Source organism: Peromyscus maniculatus, chromosome 22, assembly GCF_049852395.1.
Source record: "Peromyscus maniculatus bairdii isolate BWxNUB_F1_BW_parent chromosome 22, HU_Pman_BW_mat_3.1, whole genome shotgun sequence".
In the NCBI taxonomy this organism is placed as follows: domain Eukaryota; kingdom Metazoa; phylum Chordata; class Mammalia; order Rodentia; family Cricetidae; genus Peromyscus; species Peromyscus maniculatus.
The window spans coordinates 5,389,940-5,407,127 of record NC_134873.1 but is presented as its reverse complement, the minus strand read 5'-3'; the positions used below and the strand labels follow the sequence as shown (position 1 = coordinate 5,407,127).

Sequence of the window (17,188 nt, the reverse complement as noted above, 5' to 3'; positions counted from 1 at the left end):
CTGCTCTTCTCTCACAGCCCAAAAATCAGCCTCTGGAAAGACAGAGGAGTAGCCAGGAATGATGGCTGCAGTTGACATCTAAAGAGAGAGCTGGGCCTGTCTTCTACTCACCTCCAATTCCAGTAATGTGCCCAGACCAAAACCTGGGAGGCTACCCACCACCAACTCTAGGATCTGGTCTGGCAGGAGAGACAAGGATTGACCTTTTCTACTCTGGATCCTGGGAAGCCCTAAAAGAAAGCAGACTGCTTATAATCAGCCTCCAAGACAGCTGGGTGTACAGTAAGAATGGAAGGACTCCTGAATGTGCTGCTTAGGTCTCTGCAGTCTACTGTGAGTTTTAAGTGGCATGCAGAGGTAAACAGGAAGATGTCCTGGGGGTTTGTGTTTATACAAGGCTTAAAAACAATGTAGCTTTTCTCAGCCCTCAAAAGCCTAATCCAGAGGCAAAACCCTGATAGCCAAAGAGAACAACAGGAGCATGATCCCTGTGTCCCTGTAGCCCAGGGCATGATGTCCCCCAAAGGCCTGACTCCCCAGCACAGGGTGACAGTCCTCCAGTCCTGCCCTCCCCATCTTTGTGGACAACTGCTGCTCCCCAGTCTTAGTGAGAGGGCCTGGGAATGTCCCTCTGGACCACACACTGAACTCAGTGCCCATTGGTCCTCTTGACCCCGCCAAGCCCATCACACCCAGGTCACCTTTTCCACCATAAGGCAAGTAGAAGATGGAAAAGGACCACAGTGTCAGTTCTTCCAGAAACAGAAACAGGGCTTGTGGGAAAAACTGGGATGGAACCAGGGGTGTTGGGTCTGGGTTATAAACTTGAGTTCCATATGCTCCTTTACCTCCTCCCGGGACTCCACTCTCCATCTTTCATGGTGGTTGTTGAGATTAAATAGAGAACAAAAATGCCCAAGATAACTCAGATCGCCAAACTAAATACTCACTAAGAAGCTATAAATGGTGATGTTTCATCTTTTCCTGGAAAGGGTTGTGAGAGGGTGAGGAGACAGTGTGAGGGACTCAGAAAATAGGCTTGCCATACATACAAATTCTTTGCCTGATTTACTTTTTGCATAGGGTGGGCCTTTCAGACATCTCATTATGCTCTCACCCCCAGTTTGAAGCCAAGCAGAGGGAAAAATCAGCCTCCGGATAGATAAATGGCAGGGAGTGGTTAACAAGTAGGGTGGGTTCTGTTGTGACTCAGAGTAAGCGTGAATCTTTTTTTTATAATATTTTTATTTTATAATTAACTTAATTTCACATATCAGCCACAGATTCCCCCATCTTCCCTCCTCCCACCTCTCAGCCCTCCCCTCCCAATTGACTCCCCACTCCCACCTCCTCCATGGCAAGGTCTCCCCTGGTGAGTCAGCCCAGCCTGGAAGACTCAGCCAAGGCAGGTCCAGTCCCCTCCTCCCTACACCAAGGCTGAGCAAAGTGCCTCAGCATAGGCCCCAGGCTCCAAAAAGTCAACCCATGCACCAAGGACAGGTCCTGGCTCCACTGCCTGGGGCCCTCCCAAACAGATCAAGCTAATCAACTGTCTCACTTATCCAGAGGGCCTGGTCCAGTTCCATGGGGGTTCCTCCACCATTGGTTCTCAGTTCATGCATTTCCACCAGTTTGGCTATTTGTCCCTGTGCTTCCTCCAACCATGGTCTCAACATCTCTCTAAGCTGGAATCTTAAGCATTCTCTATACTACAAAACTGCATGCCACCTCTAATTGTAGAGATACAAAGTCAACTATATGCTCATTGGGGGGTTAATTTGTGGGTTTTTTATTTTTGTTTGTTTTTGTTTTTTGTTGTTATTATTTTGTTTTTTTTTTAAGGCAGGATCTCATGTATCTCTGGCTGGTCTCATTTAAGTGAAGATGCTCCTGCATCCACCCACTGAATGCTAGGATTATAGGAAATGTATCACCACTTCTGGCTGCATATTCTGAATTTTGAATACCTTTATAAATTACCTTAAATGTAAAACTAAGCAAGTGAAATTAATTTTGCTAGCATTTTGCTTTCATTTTATTTGTCTCTTCAACATGTAATCACTATAAAATAATGAAAAAAAAGGAAACTTTGAAGTGTACATGTTGCATGCTGAGGATCGAGGTTAGGGGTAGTGCACTTGTCTAGCATGTACTGGTGCTGGGGCTCATAAGAGAGAGTGGAGGAACCAAGGTACAGGAACCTGCTACATAACTGCTGGAAGTATAGCTATACAATGATGCAGCCACTAGCACCAGAGTATGCACAGCATTTATAATAGAGAAAAGGTAGAAACCCCAGATAACTACTGCTTGATGAATGGGTAAACAAAGGGTGCTGTGTTAATACAATGGTCAAGTATCTAGCCCTGAAAAGGGGTAGAGTACTGCTACATCCTATAACATGAATAAACATCACAGACATTAAACTCAGTGAAAGAAGCAAAATGACAGAAGAATGGGATAGTTTCCTATTAGCTGGTTTGAATTCTATTAAACACCCAGAGTGATAAACCTGAAGCAGAAAGTTAGATTGGTAGCTGACAGGGGGTGGGGTCTGGAGGATGAAGAATAACTACTAGTGAATAAATGGTTTCTTCTCCAATGACAAAAATATTTTAAAATCAAATAGGATGATGATTGCATACTTTTAAGAACATACTAAGAAAATCATACTGGATTGTATACTTTAATAGAGTGAACTTACTAGATAAGTGCATTACATTATTATTTAAAGTTTACATTTATTTCACGTGTATTATGTTTTGCCTTCATGCATATGGTACACTGTGTGCATGTCTGGTGCCTGTGAAGATAAAAGAGGGTGCTGGATTCCCTAGAACTGCATTTACAGATGGTTGTGAGCTCCATGTGGGTGCTGTTGTGGGTCCCAGGGTTTGTAGCTGAGAGATATTGAGGATTACCTTTCTCTCCAGTACAGACTGCCTTCCAGTACCATGAACTCTGGTTAGTAGGTGAAGAATCTAGTTAGACGTCAGCTGAACTTCTCCATGTTCAATGACAGAAGTGTTACTTTCAGAAACAAGACTTCACATCAGGTTGTGCAGAGACACCAACAGCCTTGGAAATACCCTGTGCTATTTGGGGGTTTCTGAGGGTCCCTTTGGTTAAGGACTCAACAGGCTGTACCTTGCCCCTGGCACAGGAGGTTTAAGATAGTGGCATAAGATGTCTAATTGGAGCCTTGTCAAACCTATTATGTTTTGAGCCCGTTTAGATTCCTATCACTTATGTATAGGAAGCTTCTGGGGTAGTCAGTTCCCATATAGTTTTTCAAAGGGTCTGCAGTGTTGATTGTCCCTGCTCATATTCCCTCCTTTATCCTTCGCTCCCATCTTCCTCTAATTAAACCCTCCTAATCTAGTGCTCATGTATATCTTCAACACACTATAGACTTTCCCCTTCCTTGAGAGATACTCTCCTCCCTTCTGGTCCTTTACCAAGTACCAAACCTCTGTGGTTACTAGATTGTAGTTCCCATATCAGACTTTTAAAGGAAAAAAAGTACAAATCAAAAACAGTATTTGTCTTTTTTGGGTCTGGATTGGCCCACTCCGGATGGATTTTTTCTATCTCCATCAAGCCAGTCTTAGGGAGGTATTTTCTCATGGCTGCAGGACTGTAAGGACCTGACACATCACCCAACTCCCCCAGTGTTTTGCTTTGGAGGCCCTGCAGGTACCTATATTCCAAAATTCCAATTGACAGTGCTTTGCTTTATACAAATAATAGAACAATAAATTATATTTTCAAAATTGTCTTTGCTTAATAAACACATTCTTTAAAAATACTAAATTTCTCAACTGTATTTATCCATTCTGTCAATCCATTTATTCCCCACATGGAACTTAGGTATCTCCTATACAGCATACACATAAAGCCCAGTCAGCTTTCCTTACATTCCATAAATTTAAATATTGACTACAAAGACTCATGCTCATTTGAATCCTAATTTTCTTTTGGTTTAAAGCTTTTTGAAAATAAAAGCAAGGGAGCTATGATGCAGTGGGTTATCTCCTTATATTTGCCATTTTTGGAGTTATGAACTCATTGGAGGTTGCAAGGCAAAGCACTATGGCCTGCTTTGCTACCATTTGGTGTCTGGATTATCAGGGACACTCTGTCTATTGTCTGAGGACTAGGCTGTGTCCCTGTTGGCAGCAAATATAGAAATATTACTTTTGGGCATTGAGAAGTGAAAAAAATCAAAGTATCAATGACTGAGGATTTAGATTTTTGTTACTGCTATTTTCATCTTGTTTGCCTTTCATAGTTTTAAGAGCTAAAATTTACATAGATACAAGTGACCTGTAGAATTGCCATGGGCCTGTGTACTATATCATATTTCATTTTATATAAGGCACAGTGGACTGCAAGATAACCTTTTATTTTTTATAGTGGCAGAGTTAAAAATATTGCCAATTATAGTCATAAAATATCATGGCAGAGATTTTAGCAATGCTAAAATGTGAAATAAAGAGTAAGGTAGGCACAGTGGCACTGACCTGCAATCCTGCCTACTGGGAGGATTACCAAGTTCAAGGTCATCTTGGGGAATATTGTTTTAAAATATTGTAAACATATTTGAATAAAAAAATGTTCCTTAAGAGTAGGTATAATTCTGTTATTTCTCTTTATTGGAATATTGTGTTTGTTGTCAGTAGGAAGACTAATCATTATTGTATCCACCAAACACTGAATGTCAGGTGCTGGAAGCACTTGTCCATGCTCTTGAAGATGTGAATTGAAGCATCACAGTAGGACAATGTAAGATAGCTACAGTGTTGAATCCCCATCCTGTGCATGGGAAAATTGAGTTATGGAGCTCATAGAAAGCCTAATATATAACATGTAATATTGCCAATAATAGTCATAAAATATCATGAATTATAAGTGGCAGAGATGTCAGTGATGCTAAAACGTGAAATAAAGAAAAAGTAGGCACAGTGGCTCTGGTCTACAATCCTACCTATTGAATACTACTATATATAATATATAACTAGTTTATAACAGCAATTAAAGTAGGATTTAAATCCAAGCTGAATTCAGTCTGTTGGGTGTTCTGTTATGCAGATGCGCTGCTCTAAGGAAGACTGAAACTTGTGATAGAACACTTACCTTAAATGGGATGGCCATGCACTATATCCCTAGCACAGCAAATGAACACTTGAGTAGAGAAATAAGTAAATAATAAAACTCCAGTTACTTCTCTTACATCAGAAGGAAATGAAGTTTGCTATCTAGTACTTACAGTTGAATGTGCCTTTATATGATAATCTGTAATTTCCTAAAATATCCTTTCAATTTGTAGGATGTCACTCCAATACGCCTGGGCACACAATCATCCAGACATGGTAACATTGTTATTATCCAAAAAGGCCTCTATTGACATCCAGGATGATGAAGGCTACACACCCTTGATTAAGGTAGCTCTTAGACAGCAGTTTTAATATGAATTGCATTAGATCTTGTCCTTGTTTGTTTTTATGTTGCTATGATAAACCTGACCAAAACCAACTTGGGAAAGAAAATGTTTATTTGGTGCACAATTCCACATCACAGTCCATCATGAAGGGAAACCAGGGCAGGAGCTCAAGTCAGGAACCAGAGGCAGGAACTGAAGCAGAGATCATGGGGGCAATGCTGCTTTTCCATGGCTTTTTCCAAGGCTTGCAGCTTTCTTAGAATACTCTGGACTACCTGCCAAGCTGTGCAACCACCTCTTGGAAGAGGTGCCCTCCCACATCAACCTCAATCAAGAAAATGCTCCACAGACTTTCCCACAGCCCAGTCTGATAGAGGCAATTCCTCAAGTGAGGATCCCTCTTTCCAGGGATCTTCAGCCTGTGTCAAGTTAGCAAAACAAATGAACAAGCAACCTCCCTCACTATAACAGCAACCAACTAGTGCTGATGAGATGCTTTAATATCTAGGTGTATTGGCACACTCCTGAAATTCTGTCACTTGGAAAGCTTTGGTGGGGAGATTATGAATTTAGGCAAGACTAGGGTACTTAAGAAGACCCTGTCTTAAAAAGAGAGGGAAATATGCATAAGCTGAGCAATTTCTCTGATCTAAGTGTAACTATTCAATGCAATTTTAGAAATATTTATCTTGACTTTCTTGAATTGAATGTCTCTTTCTTTATACAATACCAACAGGCCACACAGAGGGGCAATGTAGAATGCATAACTATATTACTGATTCAGGGTGCTAATTCCCACCTGAGTGATTTAAGTGGAAATACAGTCCTGCACTGTACCGTTTCCAGGGACAACACAAAAATTGCCAGCAAACTGCTAGAATATAAGTCTGACATAGAAGCAAAAACTGAGGTAAACATCATTCAACCTCATCCCCAATGTACTTCCAGGATAGGACGCTCAGATCCACCTATCACATGCCAAAGCTCAAGCTTTGATCAAATTTGACTGTGATGTCATGTGATAGGGTTGGGGCAAAGGAGACAAGACCAACGATAATTTATAGACATCGGTTCTCTCCTCTCACCATTTCAGTCTGAGGGATCAAATTGGAGTTGTCAGTCATGCTGGCAAGAATATTTATCAGTTTAGCCCTCTCAGTGGCCCACTGATGTATGTTTTGACTGAAAATCTATTAGCATTAATATACACAAACATACGCACACACACACACTTGACAGCACACGAATAAAAGAAAACAAACAAATGAAAATGAAAGCGTACGCAAGCACTCCAGTGCCAGCAGATCACTCTGCTTCCATAATGATCTGGGATCCATCCCAGGAAACACAATTTCCAGCAAACTCCTTGACTACAACCCACGTGTTGAAGCAAAACTCAGGGAAAGATCATTCAACATCATCTCCATCATACTTCTAACAATGACACTCATATCAACAAAAAAGTAAAAAACAGCATTTCTCCTGGTAGTGAGATCTCCACTTTAAAGAACATCAAAAGTGAGATGGACCTGTCTTCTCATGATGAGGTAATAACTGATAGCTGCCAAGAAAAAGAAATATATTTACTGATAATTCCCACTAATTTGACATGTAACATATTTGCTTGTGAGAGGAACGATGTCTCTGTGTTCCTATGTCTGCAGTATTGCAAATAGTGTCAGAAAAGAGGATCCCAGCCTGGCCCATTACTTCACCTCCTTCATATCCTCACTTCTGGGAACACACAAGCTAATCATCCTCTAAGGCACTAGTTCTCAACCTTCCTCAGCCAGTGACCATCTGATGACCTATCTCATGTTGTGGTGAACCTGCACAGGAAATTATTTCCCTTGCTACTTCATAACTGTCATTTTTTGTGTCTTATGAACTATAATGTTTATATCTATGTTTTGAGAAGGTGTTAGGTGAACCCTGTGAAAGAAAGTCCTAGGATTCCCAAATGGGTCACTACCCACTTGTTGAGAACCACTGTTTTCATGGGTATGTGATAGTAAATTAGACTATGGAGACAAAAATCAGAAAAGGAGCTACTTGAATCAGAGAGACACAAACACAAACAAATGAAGAGAATAAATGTTAGAGAATCATGCAGTAGCTAATGTCAACAGGAACCTACCCAACATACTTGTATGACTTTAGTGGATTTATTTTAGGGGTGGAAATGTTTTGAATGCATTCTTTCTGTGCACTCTGTGTGTGGCCTACCCATAGACACCTAGGTGTACTTTGGATCCCCTGGCACTGAGGTTCCAGATGGTTCTCAGCCAAGATGTGGGTGCTGTGAATCAAACCCAGAGCCTCTGCCAGAGCAAAAAATGTTATGCACAGCTGAGTCATCTTTCCAGACCCCAGAATGAATATGTTTCTTATTCACATGATCATAAGCAAAGGCAAAGATGTCCTTAGTAGAAACAATGAGTCAGCCTCAGGGTGTTTGCTAAGATTTTGGACCCTAGGCCTCATCAGCCTGCCAGTTTGGCACATTGAAATGCAGAGAACTTATAGGCAGGAAGAACATGAATAGGAGGCTGGGCATGTTGGTACACTCCTCTAATCGCTGCACTTATGATGTAGAGGCCTGCTGGTCTCTTTGAGTTCAAGGATAATCTGGTCTCAATTTATTTGGTGAATGGGAAAAGGCAAGAAACATGTTTGCCACAGCAGAAGTGTGGAGATCCAAGGATAATTTTTAGGAGTTGTTTCTATCCTCTCACCATTTCAATCTCAGGGTTCAATTGGACTTGTCAGTCATGCTGGCAAGTGCCTTTATGACATTAGCCATTTGGTGGCCTTAATATATATGCTTTGAATGTAAATATATCAGCATTAATACACACACACACACACTCCACAAAATACAAATGAAAATGAAAGCATACCCCAGCACTCCAGTGCCAGCAGATCCCTCTGCATGCAGGCATAATGACCCGGGATCCATCCCAGAAAACACAATTGCCAGGAAACTGCTTGACTACGAACCATGTGTTGAAAATACTCAGTTAAAGATCATTAGACATGGTTCCCATTTTACTTCCAGCAATGAAACTCAGATCCACCTATCATATGCCAGAACTCAGGTGGACTCAATGAAACTGAGCAAAAGAGAGTGAAACACTTTTCTCCTGGTCTGTTTTAAATCTTGGTTTGCATAATTTAAAGGAACCCAGCACAGCCTATTTTGTGTCAGAAGACGGCTTCATTTGAAAATCAAGCAAATAAAGGTTTGGGGTTCACACACACTTCACATACACATCAAACAAAAGAATTGATTTCCTTACCCGAGAAAGTTCATCCTCTACCTTTCCTTTGCAGAAGCGTGAGGAACAGATTGTCTCTGGAAGTAGGTTCTCCACTGTCAAGACCATCCCGTGTGTCATGGACCTGTCTTCCCTAGATGAGGTAATAACTGATAGCTGCAAAGAAAAAGAAATATATTTACCTTTAATTCCCACTAATTTGACATGTAACATATTTGTTTGTGAGAGGAACGATGTCTCTGTGTTCCTATGTCTGCAGTATTTTATATAGTTTCAGAGAAGTGGAACCTAGCCTGGCCCATTCCTTCATCTCCTTCATACCCTCACATCTGGGAACACATAAGATAATCACCTTCTAAGGCACTAGTTCTCAACCTTCCTCAGGCTGTGCCCATCTGATGTACTTCCTCATCTTGTGGTGACAGTGCACAGAAAATTATTTTCCTTGCTACTTCATAACTGTCATTTTGTGAGTGTTATGAATTATAATGTCTATATCTATATTTTCAGAAGGTATTAGGTGACCTCTGTGAAAGACAGTCCTGGGATTCCCAAATGGGTCACTACATACCTGAAGAGAACCACTGCTTTCATGGGTATGTGATAGTAAATTAGACTATGGAGATAAAAATCAGAAAGTGAGCTACTTGAATCAGAGAGACACAAACACAAACAAATGAAGAGAATAAATGTTAGAGAATCATGCAGTAGCTCACGTCAACAGGAATGTACCCAACTTACTTGTATGTCTTCAACTGATTATTTTATGTGTTTAAATGTTTTTCATGTTTTCTTTCTGTGTTCTTTGTGTGTGGCCTGTCCACAGACATCCAAGAAGGCTTTGGATCCCCAGGAACTGCTGTTTCAGATGGTTGTCAGTCAAGATGTTGGTGTAAGTAAACTTCAAAAACTCTCGGTTTGGTGTCCCAGGTTTCAGCACTAAAATGTTAGCAAACTGATGGCTGAAACTGCAAGGAGACAGTTCAGCCCTAGACGGGGAGGGATCTCTGACGCCTCGAGCTACTCATAACAAGAAGTCTGCCCTGAAGGTGTCCCGGACACCTGGAGCTGTTTAACACAGCTGTGATGGCTGGGACTGCAAAGAAACAGACTAACCTTGGAAAGGAAATTTTTCTGATCTCTCCGGAGAGTCAGGCCTAAAACGGCTTTAGCAAGAAAGGGTATCCTGACTCTTCAGGAATGTCAGGATATACCTGGTGTGATGGGGGATGGTCTCCCCACAGGACACAGCAATTCTGCTCCTATCCTGAAGAGCTACAATCTGAGGTTAAGTGTTAACAGCTCTCTTTTGCTCAGTCCACCATGGGATGTCCCAGCATGTTGGGAACCAAAATATGGATGATCTGGCATGACTACACCCTTGATAATCGTCACTAACTTACAAAAACACCCGTTCATCACTAACTTACAAAAACACTTGTTCCTGGAAAAACCACAAAATGTACTTTTACAATAACTTCCTGAAACATGTTCAGGTTGGTCAGTTGCACAAGCTTTGGACCAAAGAGACCTCACCCTGATCCTATTCTTCAGACATTTTCCATCACTCCCCCTTCCCCTATTCACTTCTCCTATCCCCCAGTACATATAAGCCTGCCTTGCCTTGCAATAAACGAGACCTTGATGCGACTCAGACTGACTCTGTCCTTTTTATGTGCCTGGTCTCCTTTCTCTCTCGCCCCCATTGGTCTTTCAGGAGGTGCCTCCTCGGGTCCTACCTAATAACCTGACCTGCTGGACGGGTCACCAGCAAGGTTCTTCTGTTCACCAGTCAGTGAAGGTCTTCACCCAAAACTCTTTTGAGAAAGAGGTTTATTTGGGAAGGAGGAGTTCAGGAGAGTAGCTGCCTCCACCAGGGTGGAGTGAACAGCTCACAACTGACCAGGCAGGGTTGTTTATATAAGATGTCAAGGGGAGGAGTCAACTGTGATTGGTTAGTTTATTTTCTGCCCTGGGATTGGCCAGTATTGTGAGTAAGGGGCAGAGATGGCCCTGATTTCAGGGCCAAACTGTGTTTCTTTTTCTTTCTTTCTTTCTTTCTTTCTTTCTTTCTTTCTTTCTTTCTTTCTTTCTTTCTTTCTTTCTTTCTTTCTTTCTTTTTTTTTTTGGTTTTTTCGAGACAGGGTTTCTCTGTGTAGCTTTGCGCCTTTCCTGGAACTCGCTTTGGAGACCAGGCTGGCCTCAAACTCACAGAGATCCATCTGCCTGGCTCTGCCTCCCGAGTGCTGGGATTAAAGGCGTGTGCCACCACCGCTTTTTTTTTTTTTTTTTTTTTTTGGTTTTTTCGAGACAGGGTTTCTCTGCATAGTTTTTCGCCTTTCCTGGAGCTCACTTGGTAGCCCAGGCTGGCCTTGAACACACAGCGATCCTCCTGGCTCTGCCTCCCAAGTGCTGGGATTAAAGACGTGCGCCACCACTGCCCGGCTCAAACTGTGTTTCTTTCACTGTCCTTTCTTGGCTTTTTGACACTACCTCCAAGGCCAGGGCACATTTCTTTCACTGACTATGATTCTAGGGGCCAAGAGTGTTATTTTGGTACTAGTTTCCTAGTCAGGACATATTTCCTGGGTTCTGGGTTTGGAGATAAAATGTTCATTTCTCTGGCTCAGGTCCCAAACACAGGCTGTTTCTTTCCCTGGTCCTGGGTCATAGGGCCAGAATTCTAATGTCCTGCTCTGTGATTGGTCGATTTCACATGTCAGTTGGACAGGGGCAGGGATGGCTCTGATCTGAGATAAACTGTGTTTTTCTCACTGGCCTTATATGAGCAATCCTTCCCTAATTCTAGGCTCCAGGGTCAAGGTGGGTTTCTCTAGCCAGCCCGTTTTCCCTCGTTGCATGCTGTGAATCAAACCAAGGTCCTCTGTCAGGGCAAAAAGTGGTATATACTGCTGAATCATCTTTCCATACCCCAGAATGAATATGTTTGTTATGCACATGACCATAAGCATGGGACAAGATATCATTAGTAGAAATAATTAGCCAGCCTCAGGATGTTTGCTAAATTCCTAGACCCTAGGCCTCATCAGGCTCCCAGTCTGACATGTTGAAACACAAAGAACTTATAGGCAAGAAAAACATGAATGAGAGACTGGGCATGTTGGTACACTTCTATACTCCCGGCACTCATGAAGCAGAGGCAGGCTGGGCTCTGATCTCAATTATTTGGTGCATGGGGGAAGGCAAGAAACATGTGTGCCACAGCAGAAGTGTGGAGGTCCAAGGATAATTTATAGGAGTCGGTTCTCTCTTCTCACCATTTAGGTCTCAGGGATCAAATTGGAGTTGTCAGTCATGCTGGCAAGTGCCTTTATAGATTAGCCCTCTCAGTGGCCCTCTGATGTATGCTTTGACTGAGAATATATTAGCATTAACACACACACACACACACACACACACACACACACACCAAAGTAAAAAACACACAAATGAAATTGAAACCATACAAAAACACTCCCATGCTAGCAGATCACTCTGCTTGCAGGCATAATGACCTGGGATCCACCCCAGAAAACACAATTGCCAGCAAACTGCTTGACTACAACAGACATGTTGAAGCAAAACCCAGGGAAAGATCCTTGACCATCGTCCCCATTGTATTTCCAGCAGTGAGACTGAGATCCACCTATCACATGCCAAAGCTCAAGCATCTCCATGAAAGTGTTCACAGTGAAACACTTTTCTCTAAGTCTGTTTTTAATATGGCATACACAATTTAAAGGGACACAGCACAGCCTCCTGTGTTTCAGAAGATGGCTTCATTTGAAAATCAAACAAATAAAGGTTTTGGGCCCACTCACACTTGACAAACACACCAAACCTAAGAATTATTTTCCTAAACCAAGAAAGTTCATCCTCTACCTTTCCATTGCAGAAAAGCGAGAAACTGATTTTCTCCAGTACTGAGGTCTCCACTTTAAAGAACATCAAATGTGAGATGGACCTGTCTTCCCTAGATGAGGTAGTAACTGATGGCTGCAAAGAAAAACATATATTCACTGGTAATGCCAACTAATATGAATTGTAACATATTTGCTTGTGAGAGGAACAATGTCTCTGCGTTCCTATGTCTGCAGGATTGCAAATAGTGTCAGAGAAGAGGAAGCCTGCCTGGAACATTCCTTCACCTCCTTCATACCCTCACATCTGGGAGCCCACAAGCTAATCACCTTCTAAGGCACTAGTTCTCCAACTTCTTCAGGCTGTGACCATCTCATGCACTTCCTTATGTTGTGGTGACTCTCCACATAAAATTATTTTCCTTGCTACTTCATAACTGTCATTTTGCGAGTGTTATGAATTATAATGTCAATATCTATATTTTCAGAAGGTGTTAAGTGACTTCTGTAAAAGAGTCCTAGGGTTTCCAAATGGGTCACTACCCACAGAGTTGAGAACCACTGTTTTCTTGGGTATGTGATAGTAAATTAGACTATGGAGACAAAAATCAGAGAGTGAGCTACTTGCCTCAGAAAACATGAACACATACAAATGAAGATAATAAATATTAGATAATCCTGTAGTAGCTAATGTTAACAGGAATGTGCCCAACATGCTTGTGTGTTTTCAATTGATTTATTTTAGGTGTTTAAATGTTTTGCATGAATTCTTTCTGTGTACCTTGTGTGTGGCCTGCCCACAGACTTTCAAGAGGGCATTTGATAACCTAGATTGGAGTTCCAGATTGATGTCAGCTAAGATGTGGGTGCTGTGAGTCAATCCCAGGTCTTCTTTTTTTTTTTTTTTTTTTTTTTTTTTTTTTTTTTTTTTTTTTGGTTTTTCAAGACAGGGTTTCTCTGTGTAGCTTTGCGCCTTTCCTGGAGCTCACTTGGTAGCCCAGGCTGGCCTCGAACTCATAGAGATCCGCCTGCCTCCGCCTCCCGAGTGCTGGGATTAAAGGCGTGCGCCACCAACGCCCGGCCTCAATCCCAGGTCTTCTGACAGAGCAAAAAGTGGTATACACTGCTGAGTCATCTTTTCTGACCCCAAAATGATATCTTTGTTATGCACCTGATCATAAGCACATGCCAAGATATCATTAGTAGAGATAATTAGCAAGCACCAGGGTATTTGCTAACTTCCTGGACCCTAGGCCTCATCAGTCTGCCAGTTTGACACATTGAAATGCAGAGAGCTTATAGGCAGGAAGAACATGAATAGGAGGCTGGGCATGTTGGTACACTCCTCTACTCCCTGTACTCATGAAGAAGAGGCAGGCTGGTCTCTGTGAGTTCAAGGACAGCCTGGTCTCTGGGAAGGCAATAAATATATGTGCCAAGCAGAAGAGTGGAGGTTCAAGGATATTTTATAGGAGTTGGTTCTCTCCTCTCACCATTTCAGTCTCAGGGATCAAATTGGAGTTGTCAGTCATGCTGGCAAGTGCCTTTACGACATTAGCCCTCTCAGTATGTAGGTCCTGCTATTTATGTTTTGACTATAAATGTTTCACCATTAATACACACACACACACACACACACACACACACACACACACACACCACACACACACACACACCAAAATACAAATGAAAATGAAAGCATACCCAAGCACTTCAGTGCCAGCAGATCACTCTGCTTGCAGGCATAATGACCTTGGATCCATCGCAGAAAACACAATTACTAGCAAGCATCTTGACTACAACACACATGTTGAAGCAAAACCCAGGGAAAGATCATTGAACATCGTCCCATTGTACTTCCACCAATGACACTCAGATCCCCCTATCACAAATCAAAGCTCAAGCAGTCTCAATGAAACTGTTCAGAGTAAAACACTTTTGTCCAAGTCTGTTGTTAATCTTGGTATACATAGTTTAAAGGAACACAGCACAGCCTATTTTGTTTCAGAAGTCAGCTTCATTTGAAAATCAAACAAGTAGAGGTTTGGGGGCTCACACACACTTCACATACACACCAAAGAAAAGAATTCATTTCCAAACCTGGAAGTTCATCTTCTACCTTTCCATTGCAGCAAAGTGAAAAACAGCTTTTCTCCTGGTAATGAGATCTCTACTTAAGAAGATCAAAAATGCAAAGGACCTGTATTCTCTTGACGTAATAACTGATAGCTGCAAAGAAAAAGAAATATATTTACCTTTAATTCCCACTAATTTGACATGTAACATATTTGCTTGTGAGAGGAACAATGTCTCTGTGTTCCTGTGTCTGCAGTATTTTACATAGTTTCAGAGAAGTGGAACCCAGCCTGGCCCATTCCTTCACCTCCTTCATACCCTCATGTCTGGGAACACACAAGATAATCACCTTCTAAGTCACTAGTTCTCAACCTTCCTCAGGCTGTGACCATGTGGTGCACTTCCTCATCTTGTTGTGACCCTGCACAGAAAATTATTTTCCTTGCTACTTCATAACTGTCATTTTGTGAGTGTTATAAATTATACTGTCAATAACTATATTTTCAGAACTTTTTAGGTGACCTCTGTGAAAGAGAGTCCTAGGATTACCAAATGGGTCACTACCCACAGGTTGAAAAACACTGTTTTCATGTGTATGTGATAGTAAATTAGACTATGGAGACAAAAATCAGAAAGTGAGCTACTTGCATCAGAGAGACAACAACACAAACAAATCAAGAGAATAAATAGTAGAGAATCGTGAAGTAGCTAATGTCAACAGGAATGTACCCAACATGTCTTCAATTAATTATTTTAGATGTTTAAATATTTTGCATGAATTCTTTCTGTGTACCTTGTGTGGAGGCTGGCCACAGACTCCCAAGAGGCCTTTGGATCCCCTGGAATTGCAGTTCCAGATCGTTGTGAGCCAAGATGTGGGTGTAAGTAAACTGCAAAAACTGTGGGTTTGGTGTTCCAGGTTTTAACACCAGAATGTTAGTAAATCGATGGATTTAACTGCAAGGAAACAGTTTAGACCTAGAGGGTGAGGTATCAAGGATAACTGGAGCTACTCTGAACAAGAGCTCTGCCCTGTAGGTGTCCTAGACACCTGAAGCTGTATAGCACAGCTCTAACGGCTGGGACTGCAAAGAAACAACACAACCTTGGAAAGGAATTTTTTCCGACCTCTCTGGAGAGTCTGGCCTGGAACTACTTCAGCAAGGAAGGGTATCCTGTCTCTTCAGGAATGTCAGGATATACCTGGTGTGATGGGGTATAATCTTCCCACAGGACACAGCAATCCTGCTCCTATCCTGGATGGCCACAATCTCAGGATCAGTGTTACCAGCTCTTTCTTTGTCAGTCCACTACTGGAAGTCCCTGCAAGGTTCTTCTCTTCAGCTCCCACTTGCCTGTTCCACTATATGACATCCCCAGCAAGGTTCTTCTGTTCACCAGTCATTGAAGGTCTTCACCCAAATCTCTTTTGAGAAAGAGGTTTATTTGGGAAGGAGGAGTTGAGGAGAGTAGCTGCCTCTACCAGAGTGGAGAGAACAGCTCACAACTGACTGGGAAGGGCGGTTGATATAGAATGTCTAGGGGGCAGAGTCAACTGTGATTGGTTAGTTTATTTTCTGCCCAGGGATTGGCCAGTATGAGCAAGGAGCAGAGATGGCCCTGATTTCAAGGCCAAACTGTGTTTCTTTCACTGTCCTTTCTTGGCTTTTTGACACTACCTCTAAGGCCAGGGCACATTTCTTTCACTGACTATGATTCTAGGGGCCAAGAGTGCTATTTTGGTACTAGTTTCAGAGTCAGGGCGTGTTTCATGGGTTCTGGGTTTGGAGATAAAGTGTTCATTTCTCTGTCTCAGGCCCCAAACACAGTTTGTGTTTCTTTCCCTGGTCCTGGGCCCTAGAGCCAGGATTCTAATGTCCTGCTCTGTGATTGGTTGATTTCACAAGTCAGTTGGACAGGGGCAGAGATGGCTCTGATCTGAGCTAAACTGTGTTTCTCTCACTGACCTTACTTAGCTTTTTGACACTACCTCTAAGGCCAGGGCACCTTTCATTCACTGACTCTGATTCTAGGCACCAAGAGGGTTTCTTTGGTACTGGTTTCAGAGTCAGGGCATATTTCCTTGGTTCATTTCTCTGGCTCAGGTCCCAAACACAAGTTGTGTTTCTTTCCCTGGTCTAGGCCCTAGGGCCAGGATTCTGTTGTCCTGTTCTGTGATTGGTTGATTTCACAAGTCAGTTGGACAGGGGCAGAGATGGCTCTGATATGAGATAAACTGGGTTTCACTCACTGGCTTTATCTGAGCCATCCTTCCCTAATACTAGGCTCCAGGGTCAGGGTGGGTTTCTCTAGCCAGCCCCTTTTCCATACATTGGGTTCTGTGAACCCAGGTTCTCTGCCAGAGGAAAAAGTGGTATACACTGCTGAGTCATCTTTTCAAACCATAGAAAGAATATGTTTGTTATGCACATGACCATAAGCCTAGGCCAAGATATCATTAGTAGAAATAATTAGCCAGCCTCAGGGTGTTTGCTAACTTCTTGGACCCTAGGCCTCATTGGACTGCCAGT

At 42.3% G+C, this 17,188-nt stretch overlaps 2 protein-coding genes across 31 annotated transcripts in view; one reads left to right on the top strand and one right to left on the bottom strand.

Annotated features, from left to right (window-relative positions):
* LOC121826022 (uncharacterized) overlaps nucleotides 1-16,175 on the bottom strand; it is a 112,648-nt gene extending 96,473 nt beyond the window's left edge. For 8 of the 30 annotated variants that reach the window (XR_013047347.1, XR_013047337.1, XR_013047342.1 and 5 more), the window contains exons 1-3: nucleotides 16,013-16,168; nucleotides 14,682-14,810; nucleotides 8,743-8,877 (exon numbers count right to left, since the gene is read on the bottom strand). Coding sequence is in view for 8 of the 30 variants with exons in the window: in XM_076559435.1 (XP_076415550.1) it covers nucleotides 8,743-8,756 (14 nt within the window). In the remaining 22 variants the exon portion in view is untranslated. The other 22 variants (XR_013047345.1, XR_013047348.1, XR_013047335.1 and 19 more) reach the window with 16 other exon arrangements.
* The window catches only part of LOC143270238 (uncharacterized), a 139,992-nt gene that overhangs the window by 116,593 nt on the left and 6,211 nt on the right, over nucleotides 1-17,188 (top strand). The window contains exons 3-5 of the mRNA XM_076559436.1: nucleotides 5,330-5,444; nucleotides 8,777-8,863; nucleotides 9,548-9,613. Of these exons, the coding sequence (XP_076415551.1) occupies nucleotides 5,331-5,444; nucleotides 8,777-8,863; nucleotides 9,548-9,613 (267 nt within the window). The 5' untranslated portion in view covers nucleotide 5,330. The remainder of the gene's footprint in view (nucleotides 1-5,329; nucleotides 5,445-8,776; nucleotides 8,864-9,547; nucleotides 9,614-17,188) is intronic.